The following is a 13,079-nucleotide window of genomic DNA, read 5'->3' as shown; positions in this document are numbered from 1 at the left end:
AAATATTAAATAAACAATTATTAGAGATAACATCAAAGCACTTTCATATTTGGAATTGAATAAATGGAATTAAAAGAACTCCAATCTCTTATAAATTTTCAAAATGTTGAAAACATCTTTTTTAAATATAATACATCCCTGCCACATCGCCGGTGCTAGTAGAACGCCTTTTAAATATTTAGCACAGCAAATAAGTGTAGGTACGTCAAAATTGCTTATCAGACAAAATATTCAAAAACTTTTATTTTTGAGAAATAAAAACTAAAAATAAAATTGTGAATACTGTTTTAATATATCTTTTATAATCTGTGTATTTTTTAAATAATTTTTTATAGATAGTCTGATAAACACAAAATTATCTAGATAAATCACAATAATTATTTTATTTTTTATCGAGATTAATTAATAACAAAATTATCTTTATACCTCATCTAAGATAAATTTACGGATTTTCATCTTATCTTTAACTCAAATGATTTTGAAATCATGCATCTAAGGCAAACGCTGCTCTTAAATCAATTTCTACAAAAATATATAATTTACACAATATTCCATTTTAATGGAAACAAAACATATACAGGATAATTCAGAACAAACGTTTGTCCTTGAAATGTCGTATTCCTGACTTAATTCTGAGACGACTTTTTTCCAAAATTTTGTTCAAAGCTTAGAGTTTTTAAATTATAAGAAGAAATAGTTTACTTATCACAGGTCGGGTACAAGAGATAGGCAAGGACGGTGAGTCACAACTCACAATCAGATGCGGGCGCTTACGTGGAACCTTTCCCTCCCCCACGCCAGCGCCCTGTATATACCCAACCTGTGATAAGCAAACTATTTCTTTTTACACTAAGCTTTATACAAAACTTTAGAAAAGAAAAAATCGTTAGATTAGAATTAAGGAATTTTAAGGTCAAACATGTGTTCTGAATCACATTGTTTAAACACGAATCGATTTACACAACGAAAACAACTTATACAAAAGTTATTCAATTTTAAGAGAGAAATATAAAAGTTCTTTACATATTGTATAGATTATATATTTCTTCTCAAATGCTTTATTATCATTACATTTTCTACGTTCAGGTATTTGGCGTTGCTGAGTTACCTCGAGATCTACAACGAGCGATTACGAGATTTGTTACAAGACGACACTGGGGAAACCCTGACACTGAAAGAGGACCCCACGAAAGGTACCTACGTCGCGGGTGGATTGCGCGAGGTCACCGTCAAAGACGCGACCGAATGCGCCACGTTGGTTCAACAGGGCGATCAAAGGAGAGCCGCAGCCGCGACGAAGATGAACGCTGCCAGTTCGAGGAGTCACGCTGTTTTAACTCTGTCACTCGAGGCGATTGCCATCAATGACGATGATAAACGTGGTAATGCTATCAGGAGAGGTCGATTGCATTTAGTCGATCTAGCTGGATCCGAAAGGCAAACCAGGACTGGAGCTACGGGAGATCGTTTGAAAGAAGCTGCCAGTATCAATCTGAGTTTATCGGCATTAGGGAATGTCATTAGTGCGTTAGCGGCCGGAAATGGAAGACATGTCCCTTACAGGTATTATGCCAAATCATTTTTACATAATTTTTCATGAACTTTCAGCTTTATCTTTTCTGATTTACACCACTACTTGATGAAGTTTTCATTTTACATTATTTACATATAATCAAAAATTGTATTTACTTAACTTTCTTATTTGAAAATTATGTCCAAACGTTGAAAACCTCATAAGAATTAAGAAACACTGCAATTGCAATTCAATTTTGACTTATCTGTCTTAGATGATTTAATTTATTATGCAATAAAATACAATATTATTTATAATATTATACTTATTTATACTTATTTATTACATACACATAATTATTTAACGCAGATTCCACTTTCTTAAGATTTTACAAATTATCGAAAAGAACCAAATAAAAAGTAATTATAAACTAAAGGTACTATGATTCTTCTCAGAGATAGTAAACTGACGAGACTGCTGCGAGACAGTCTGGGTGGGAATGCCAGAACTTTGATGATCGCCTGCGTAAGCCCAAGTGACATCGACGCTGAAGAGACCCTCAGCACTCTGCGCTATGCTGCCCGAGCTCGTTGCATCAAGAATAAGCCGATCGTCAATGAAGACCCTAAAGACGCTCTTCTTAGACAATATCAATTAGAACTTCAACGTTTAAGGAAGTTGCTTGACTGCAGCGACCCATTAAACGCTGGATCGGACTTCCAAAAAGATGCGGAGGAAGAGAGAAAGAAACAATATTCCGACGAGGTGATGCAATAATTATATAATTTTTAATTTTACAAATATATATATGTATATAAATGTTCTTATTAATTATTCTACAAATATCTTTTTCACAGTTATTTTATACACTTATTGTTATTATTATTAATTATATATTGCTAATATAGTTTTATATAAATTTAATTATAAATTTTTAGAATATATAATTTGTATATTCAATATATAAACAATCTTCTATTTATCTATTTCTATGTAAAAAAAAGAGTTGCATATTTCTTAATTTAACTTCAAAATACAGTTGATACTTTTCACTTGCATACACGATACAAATTATACAATATATAACAATAAGAAAGATATAAATATGATTAAAGGTGGAGAGGCTACGGAAAGAGTGCGAGAGTTCAAATTTATCAGCTCAAAAACTAAAAGAGGAACTAGAAGCTCTGAAATTCCGTTACAAATCGGGATTAAACATGACGAACAATATTGACAAAAATGAAAATCTCAGTCAAGAATGTGAGAAGATGAATGAGTTGGATAAAGAACGAATGGAAAGAAGAAGAAAGAAAAGAGAGGCAGCTTTACAAGATGTTCTAAGAAGGTTGGAGAAACTGACGATTGGTGGAGAAGAGATCGGTAATGCGGAACTGAAAAAAAGGAGGGAGAAAAGAAGAAAGAAGCTAGAAGTTCTTGTAGGGGCGCTGGAAGCCAACGATGCCAATGGTAGTGTCTTCCAAGTATACGGCCAACTGAGGTTTGTACAATATTCATCAATGTTAATTTATTTGTAACTAGCTGGTTACCCGGGCTTCGCCCAGGAGTCGTTTTTCTTCAAACAACTTCATTTGTGTTTTAATATCCTTAATCGAAAAAAATTCCTTTATTAGTTCGGATACCAATTCCCAAAAAGATCGGTAACAAAAAACTATACAGTTTATGGCACTCCCTGGGAAATTCTACCCCTATTTTGTATACAACTTTTTAAGATTTGGTCAATTATTTCCCGAAAAATTGGAAAAATTTCGGATACCGGTTCTCAAAAAGTTCGGTAACGAAAAACTATACACTCTATAACATTCCCCGGAAAATTCTACCCTTATTTTATATACTTTTGGTAAAAATTCGGTCGAATAGTTTAAGAGTGTATAAAGAACATACATACAGACATTCTATTTTATATATATAGATATTTGTAATTTATCTGAAGACTAAAATCATTTGAAAAAAACCGCATTATTTTAAAAAATATTTTGAAAAGTTATTTTTTTCTATTTTAATAAAAATTTAATAATAATTAAAAAAATTGTTTTTTATTTTTAAAAAATAATATTCAAACAGAATAATGTAAAATAAAATTATGTTTAAAAAATAACAGATAAAGGATAGTAATAATATAAATATAATAGAAAAAAGCTTCCTCTATGAGGAAGCAAAAAAGAGATACTAGCTCGAGATTGAAGAACAAAATATTCACTTTTTTATGTCTTTTTTATGTACCTTATTTATGTCTCTATAAATTTTGATAAGTATATTTTTATTAATAATAAAGAAATGATCACTATTGATCATATATTTAAAATAACAGATCGACAGAAGATGCACTGAAGAAGATGGCGAAGCGAGTAAAACAATTAGAAGCTGAAGCCGCAGATCTCCAGGCATCCTGGGACGCCGAACGTCGCGAGCTCCTTCGAAGAGAACTGTTAACGTCCCAATTGTGCGACCTCATGGTACCCTATCTTCGTCCTGGCTGCCTCTTTCGAGATATTGCAGCGATGAGAGAGGCGGCGACCTGGTGCGATGAACTAGGACGATGGCGCTTGCCGGATGTGTCCCCTCATATACCTCTACCTCCAGCCGCTCCCACGGCGCGGGCGGATATTCTTCACCTCACCGGTATTTCCTCCAAGGCAGATCACAATAACAATAGTAATAATAATAGTAGCAATGACGAAAATGATAGTGATCAAGATAACGATAACGAAGAAGACGGTAGACGAGATATACAGAAAAAAAACGGCTGGAATGCCGTGAACACTTATTTTCGAAGAAGCAGAGTGGATACTCTTCTAGCACACGCAAGGGAAGCGAAGACTTTCGGTAAGATTATATCATATGCGCGCACGAGTATTATATGTTTATATTTATGTGTACGCTACTATTTAATTCGCTTATTTGCTGCAACAATGACACAACTCAAAAAACAAAGTTTTCTAGAGAATAAACTTGAATGTTTTGAACCATTACAATTTTATATATTATTTTTTAATGCAACTTTGAAGTAATAACTGTAGAGGAATAAGAGTATCTAGCTATATACAAGGGTCGGTACAAAAGTAATGCCCCCTAATTTTTTTCTCACATAATTTTATTCCTGGAACTTTGACGTTTACATGAGTTTAATCTTACATCTTTATGGTGTGCACATTTATTATTTTTCCACATAATCACTATCTCTTTCTATAAACTTTTGCTATCTGTGAATAAGACGCTGTATATTTGTGTGGTAAAAGTCTTTGCTTTTATTCTTAAGGGCTCGATCAACACATTTCTTTAGCTCATCGGCATCTAAAAATTAATGTCCACAAAGTGTATCTTTCAATAGGCCGAAAAGGCGCCAGATCCGGACTATGAGAAGGATGAGGAAGAACAGTCCATTACAGTTCAACAATTGTCTTCCTCATCCGCAGACTGGTGGGCCGTGCGTTGTCGTGAAAAAGAAAAACCTCATTATTCAAAGTTTTGTCAGGTCAAATTCTATAGACGAGTGACAATGAGCTAAAGAAAAGTGTTGATCGAGCCCTCGTGTATACACATATACGCACACATATCGCTCATTTGCTACTACAACAACGTAACTTAAAAATTGTCATTTTAGAGTTGTTTGCAAAAGAAAGGTGAGAATTTAATATATATTGAATAAAGAGCTAATACCACACGGAAAAAAAGTTAGGGTTGCTACAACAGAATAATAATGTTATTTTTCTTTCATCATATATATTTTATATATATATTATTTTTTCTTTTTTTGTCTTAAAAATACTAATAAAAGTATCACTAATGATTTTGAATTTAAGACACTTTACAAGTTGGTGTATTGAGTCAGCTGCACTTTAAATTAAATAGGAATCAATTTTGATAATACATGTATTGATTATGTATTATATATATTGTATCAGTTTGAAATTCACAATTATAATATACAAACTGTTGAATTTCGAAAAAAATGCTACTGTTGTTAAGATTTTTTAATTGGAAATTTTTGTTATTAAATGATACAAATGCTACAGAACCGGGAAATCGACTGAGCAAATCAGGAGGCTCAGAAGACTTGGGACCGATCGCAGGTGGCAGCGGCTATCTACAGCTCAACGCACTGAATTTGCAAAGTAGCACGCCGATCCGCGGCGAAAGCAACTACAGTCCAAACCAGCACAAATCGGCGATACGCGGTGGCTGGGTTTACGATGAGCAGCCTAACCGACCTACCTATAACTCTTTCATCAATACCACGAAGAAACCTCCTCCAAGAATATTGGAAGCCTTACCTTTGTACCCGCATGACGATACGTCATTCAAATCACCCGTTCGCCTCAAAGAGATGGAGTTGAAAGAGTAAGTAATTCTTATATTAACAAATAAATTTAATATTCAATAAATTTTAAGTAGATTTAGATAATTATACTATTTCTTTTTAATTTTAAGAATTTTCCTGGAGTATAGCTTAAATTTAATGGAAATTATAAGTAAACCACAATTTTCGTTAAATTTTATTAAAAAATTAAACATACAATTTATTATAATTATTTTATTTTTTACTATTAATAAATGTTTGTTATTTTTTTAACTTAGGTAATATTTTACTTTTATTAGTCTTATTATTTACATAAGTAATTTAATTATATTCTATTATTAATCTATAAGTAATAAAATTTAATTTAACTTATTAATCTTCACAAAATCACTTTACACTTTTGATATTAGAATATCTGAGGACTGCCAGGAGCGAGGACTGCCACCAAGATTACTACGCAGCAACGATACTTTTACCCGCCATCATCCATTCCATGTCGAACATACCTGTTCGCCAACTTATTGACAAGCCGATCATTTTTAATAAAAACATTTTGTATTAAAGAAGAAGCTAAGAGAAGTATAAGGTATGTTAATTCAAGAAAAAGGTATAAAAGAGTACGATACATTTCTATGTAAAAGAATTAATTTCGTTATTTATTAAACTGTTAATGATTAGATTAGTTGTTAATTGTAAATTATACAATTTGACATCACACAGAAGAGTGTAACCACAATAGTTAATTATTTTCTTAAATAAAATTGAAATTGAAATTTATAATGCAGCTTATAAAATAATACATTTTTTCTAAAAATTCCTTTCACTCAAATATATATTAGAGTAACTCTAAAAGAAAAAACTACTTTAAAAAATGTATTAAAGTAAAGACAACCAAATTCATATTTCAATCTATCTATATAATTCTATCCAAATAATTAATTTAATATGTTTACGTACTAAAATAATATAATCTATTTTATTATTCTCTTTATTATCTGTTGTAAAGAAGGAAGAAAGGAAAAAGAAGAAAAAAAGATTTGGTCTATAATTTAAATAATCATCTTTTATACTGTGAATTGTTAGTGTTATTTTAAAACTAAAATAACACTAACAATTCACAGTAGAAAAGTTGTAGTTTATTGTTAAAAATGGCTAGGTTCATTGTGTGTACACACCCCTGTACACAATGAACCATTTAACATTGTTTTAAAAAAATCGAAATTGTGGCCAAACTTGAAAAATGACTTATAAGTCATCTTATACAGTATGTAGCCAACTAAATTCATGAACTGTATGCAAAAACACAGATCTCCAACTCAATAATTGAGAGAGATATTATTATAAGCTTCTGAAATTTACATGGTTCATTGTTGGACCACCTACCCTACACTATATTCAATTGTAATCAATCAATAGTCTGTTTCTCCTCAAATTACCATAATGTAAGAAAATAATATTACGAAATTTTCCCCTCCCGGGTTCTATGTTGCTCTTCTTCTTATTCTTCTTTTATTTTTTGCACAAATTTTTATTTTTTATGTAAATATGGAAATAAATTTAATTTTATATAATACAATAGTTTATAAAATTTGCGTATTTATGAATTATATATCTAATTTTTAATTAATTTAAACATTATCAAAAATATCTTTATCGTGGATTATTTGATTTCCTAATCTATTGATGCTTGACCTTTGTACATATGTGAAACAAAATGCGACGTGATCTTGTGAAACGATTTAAACCAGTTGAATTTCACAATAAGCCGACTATATGTATATTCAATTATGGCTATTACGACATGGCAAAGAGATTCTGAAATAAAAAGTTTTAGGCATTCTGTGTAATAAATTCTCGATAACAATCTGTAAAACGTACTGAATTTTTTTCGCGTGTTGTCTAAAATCGACTTGAATCATTACAAAACATAATACAATAAATCATTATACAATAATATAAAAAGTTTTGTGCTTGTCTTATAAAATTTTAGCGAAAGAGAGAAAGAGAGAGGGACAGATGCTAGTTTTCTAATAAAACCTTGTTTTATTTATAATAAATTTCTTGTTTCTTGTTTTTCTATAAATAAGGCATTTATAATTTATAAATTAGATACGTGTGTATAGCTTTATACTTATTTTTGTCACCGAATAATTTAAGAATAATCATGCACGATTACATAACATGATTATATTGCATGTAGATCTCTGGAGTCCATCCTTACGCAATCATCCAGTTGTCAGGCTATCTCTCAATTTTAAATAATTCCGCTGTGATATTTATACACTACTAATTGTGGTTTCTCTGACACACAGGTTCAAGAAACAGAGGTCAGGCTAAGAGGAATTTCAAGGTGGCATCGATGAAGATCGGCGAAACTATTTGATGCATCAAAAATATTAACGGTGATGAATTAAACTCTAATCCATAAAATGCTGTGCCTTCGGTCTCTTCCGAGAGATGATTTTGTAACTCGTTTAGTAGGCCGTAACTCTTTCAGTAGGCTGTAACTCTTAACGACAGTTTTGCTATCGTTATACATTTGCGTTATATGGTAAAAGCTGCACAACGATAACAAAACTGTCGTTAAAGAGTTACAGAATAAGAGTACAGAATAGGAATATAAAGCTCTTGCTTAAGAAACAGATATATATGAAAGAAATATTTGAAAAATACATTACTGAGATTCAAAAATCATATAAGAATTGTATGGCGGACGCTGTTAAAAATTTGTTACAGTAATATTTTTATATGTCCCCCTGGATAACGTACCTGAGATATGTCTGTTTTAATAAACCTAGAAGTAAAAGTTCAGAAACAAATCATAAAGTAATTTCATGAAGAGCAAATACGCGAAATATGAAAAAGCAGCCAGATATTTATTATATAGCACATACAACAAGTAATATTATTTATAATTTATTAAAAAATTATATACCTGTATATAATAGATGTAATATAATAAAAATATTAATTTATAAGCATTAATTTATAATAATAAATATCTAATAATATTAAATAAATTTTAAAAATGTTATTTATTGTCAATTTATATATTGTTTATACATTACAGTGTTGGGAGTTATTTAATACTTACTCAAGAAGATTTCTTGGTATAATAATAAAATTAAAAATAACTTTTTAAATGTGATGATTGTAATAATATGTGATGTTACTATAAAATAAAAATAATAAAATTTCTTATTTATTATAGCATAAGAGAATGATAAAATTCTTATTAATATTAGTTGAGCTACTTTTTCGTGTAACATCATATATTTTTCTTTTAAACCGTCAAAATTATCATTAGTCATAAAATAAAAATTACAGAAATAAGCTAAATTAAGAAAAAGAAAGTCAAAGTGATATGATAGTTCTACAAATCATTAATTTTGTCCCTCGAATTGAATGTCATTATATGAAAGATTGCTATTTTTCTCAAGATTAGATATATGTAATAACTAAATTATTTCTACTGATTTTTCATGTTTCGTTTTTATATTGAACACAAAAAATTAAAATCACAAAAATGTTGCTCTTAAATCACTATAACAAAAATGTATATATATACGTTTTGTAAATAAAGAACAAATGTATATAGGTACCTACATGTAAGAATATTTATTATAAGAAATGCTGTGATCTTTTAATCTGTACTATGTAAAGATATGAAATGTTCCAAAAAAGTTTTAACTATAAATAAATATTTGATTTATATAGAAAAAGAATTTATAATTTCTTAATATCAATTCTACTATCAGATCAGTATTAAAATTAGAAAAAAAAAACTTGTAAATAGTGGACATATATATATATATATATATATATATATATATATATGTATATATAATATCTCATATATCATAAAAGAATACAATTAATACACATGCATAAAATAAATTAAACGAAGTAATGAGACAACAAAATAATAGGAAAACCTGGGGCATAATGAGGTGGTCAATGTCTCTTTACAGAGATGTTGCCATATAATGAAATGTTTCGAAATTATTACTCTTAGATGTCTCTAACTGCTATTATCAATTTTTATATTATTTTTAGCTAAAAGATGCTACAAATTGCTTTCACACTGTACTTTCCGTGACTGAGTTACAATTTCTTTCATACATTTGCATAAAATAAACAATAATAAAATTCTACTTTTTATTACTATAAGTATATTTACGTTATTAAATGATCTTTTCTTGTCAATTTAGTAAAGTATCTATGTAAATAAATATAAAATATCTGTGATGTTTTATATTACCTAAAGTAAATTTATACATTTTGGGGTATAACGAGGTATTAGACCACGGGGCATAATGTCTTGTGTTCTCAAAATGTTTTACTTTTTTTCATACGCTATCGATAAATACCTATGTTATATTGATGCCAAGGATTATTATATCAAATTTTGATTTTTATTATATTTTAATCAGAAAAATGTATACTGTAATAAGAGAAAAGTATTATTATAATAAACAATTATTATTAATTAAAACTACTACATATATCCCATGTTTGAATAAATCACTTTTAAAAAGTTTTGAATATTAATAAACAAGTTTTGTAAGGCATCCCATTACGTCCAGCATGAAATGCATAATTAGGAAAACTCACGCTTTTAATATAAAACAATAATTTCGTCCTTTTAAACTATTCTTTCGCAATAAAACTTGTGTTTTTCTTATAATGGATATTTCAATAAATATTTTGATGCATAATCAAGTTTATTTATTTATTTTTAATATGTTTTAAACTTTTTTAAACCTTAGCTTAATTTCCATTATGTCCCGGATTCCTCTAAATTGAAATTATAGCAGAATTTTTTTAATAACTAATAATTCTTATACTGATATTGTACGCATGTATATCTATAAATTTAATAGTGACATGTATGACAGAATTTTGTTTTTTATTGTTAAAATATGATTTTATTTTATATAAAAAATCTTATATAATAAATATGTATATAATAAAAATGTATCTTTTGTATACAGTAGTATGTACGATGCATTACTTATTTTATTCTGTTGAATTGAGAAGACTCACTTTTATAGGTAAAGTTTAGTTTGGATAAAAAGCATCAAGTAAAAAGCGAGTAAAAGTATCGCGTGGCATTCCTCGAACACGTGTACTACATGTTGCACTTTACTCGATTATTATTGGTGATTGCTCGCGAGAACGTTTACTTGCACTTTCCGGCAAAAAATTAAGAAGGAGAACAACTTTTTCGAAAAACTGTATTATTTTTTCGCGAAGGAAAAAAAACAAGAAGCAGAAAAGGACTATGACAGTTTACGTAAGGCGGTTTTCCAATGAAGAAATCGATATGATAATATAATTAAATATGGTTTTTACAAGAAATAATGTGCAACATGTGAAAGAATGTGTTATCGAATATGTTATGTCATAGCATTTCTTACATCAATTATGTATATAACATATAAGTATCAAAAGGAAAGAAAATTGAAAAGAAAGATAAATATTATAATATATTAATATCTATAAATAATAGTATAAATAGAAAAAACTAATAAAGTTTATATTGTCAGTCAATTGACGCAATATTCGAAGAAGAATTAGTTAAAAAAGAATTATATTGAAAAATATATAATATATTATTTTGTATTATTATAATCTGTATATATACTATAACTTTCCATTTGTATTTTTTATGTATTTAATTTCCATTTATAAAATTTGTTATTATTCTTATTAATATTTTTATCAATATTTATTAATATTTATCATTGTTTTATATGCAGTGAATTACACATGCTGGTTATAATTTTACTCTATTGCTTAATTAAAAACTGAATTATGTAGAGCCAATTAAATTTGCATTTAACAACAGCAGGACATATTTTGATATAAACACGTAACGTATAAAAAATCATACAGCACTTTCACTCAAAAGATGTCTGCAAAATACTCATCAAAAACTCGAACAAGGAGTTCTATATAATATAAAAAAGGTGTCGTTATCTTGCGCATATTGCCTTATAATTTCGATAATCAAGTATTTAATAAATATAATTAAATAAAGAGAAAAAAGAAGTCTCTTATATTAATGTGTATATTTTACCTTTGTGAATAGAATTATTTAAAAAAAGCAACCAGTAATTTTTTGAAATTAAAATCTCGTATATCTAATTATTCTGTTTTCTAAATAATATATACAAATTTATTCAACATTAAAGTTAAACGCAGTTTCTTTGACTTGCATATTTCTTAGGCAAGAAATTTATAGAATCTAGAAAATGTTTTATTTCAAAAAATTTAAAAAATATAAAAAATATACCCAAAGTTCATTTTTTTTTTCAAGAATATCAAGAGCAAACAAAATTTAATATTATTCTAAGAACACTTAGGTCCTGTAGATTTTTTCAATCAGTTTTTTAATTACAAAGATATCGATATTATTTATATAAAATTAAAAATTATTCCAGTAAACGTATTTAGATATCTGATGATAACGCCAATTTTTTTTCTCTACGAAAGAGAATGTTCTGATGAAAGTAATCCAATGGATTTATTTCAAGAGAATAATTTCATGGATATTTAAATGTTGACCATTCTTGACTCGAAATCGGAAAAAAGACGATTATCTACTTAACGAGTGTTCAAAGGCCACCGATAACAATAAACGTGCTACTCATCTTCGATGAAGTAAGCAGCTTGTTTTTTCTTCCATTTAATCCGAAAAGTATCTGATAAACAGACTTGAATAGACTTTGAATAGTGGCACTGGTTGCAAACGGAGAACGAAAGTGACGGTTGAAGAAATCAGCAGAGCCTACGGCTGCAAACTCTTACTTTCTCGCTTCCGCTTTCCCCGATGTTTCTTCTGATCTCGAGATCTGCTGCAGCATCTCCCACCACGTTTCTTTCCTCGTTGAACTTATTTTAGACAATCTGTTAGGTTGTAGTGTACAAGGCATTAGATTTCGAAGATTTAGTAATATTATAATTAATCATTAAATGCACAGAATAAAATATTTAATTACAAAGTACATAGCATGATTTCTCCTGCGCTTCTGCTATTTCTTAAAATATATAATATAAAATATATAATATAATATAAAATCCATTTTATTGTGAAAAACAATAAACATTGTTTACATTTGTGAAAAACAATAAACATTTTCTGATCTGTCATCAGTTTGCGATAATAATAGGCTAATAAAAATAAAAAACAGTTAACATTGCATAATTAACCTGAAATTTTTCAGTCACTTGTGCCTTGCTACT

The 13,079-nt window shown here is 28.8% G+C and overlaps 1 protein-coding gene across 2 annotated transcripts in view; it reads left to right on the top strand.

Moving 5' to 3' along the window:
* The window catches only part of LOC139811274 (osmotic avoidance abnormal protein 3), a 34,237-nt gene extending 23,901 nt beyond the window's left edge, over positions 1-10,336 (top strand). For both annotated transcript variants that reach the window (XM_071775455.1, XM_071775461.1), the window contains 7 exons: positions 1,087-1,563; positions 1,969-2,278; positions 2,629-3,011; positions 3,843-4,357; positions 5,548-5,872; positions 6,242-6,417; positions 8,144-10,336. In XM_071775455.1, the coding sequence (XP_071631556.1) occupies positions 1,087-1,563; positions 1,969-2,278; positions 2,629-3,011; positions 3,843-4,357; positions 5,548-5,872; positions 6,242-6,356 (2,125 nt within the window). In that variant the 3' untranslated portion in view covers positions 6,357-6,417; positions 8,144-10,336. The remainder of the gene's footprint in view (positions 1-1,086; positions 1,564-1,968; positions 2,279-2,628; positions 3,012-3,842; positions 4,358-5,547; positions 5,873-6,241; positions 6,418-8,143) is intronic.
* The last annotated feature ends 2,743 nt before the right edge of the window (positions 10,337-13,079 follow it).

Source organism: Temnothorax longispinosus, chromosome 1, assembly GCF_030848805.1.
Source record: "Temnothorax longispinosus isolate EJ_2023e chromosome 1, Tlon_JGU_v1, whole genome shotgun sequence".
Lineage (NCBI taxonomy): Eukaryota > Metazoa > Arthropoda > Insecta > Hymenoptera > Formicidae > Temnothorax > Temnothorax longispinosus.
The sequence above is the reverse complement of the archived record's forward strand: the minus strand, read 5'-3'. Positions and strand labels throughout refer to the sequence as shown.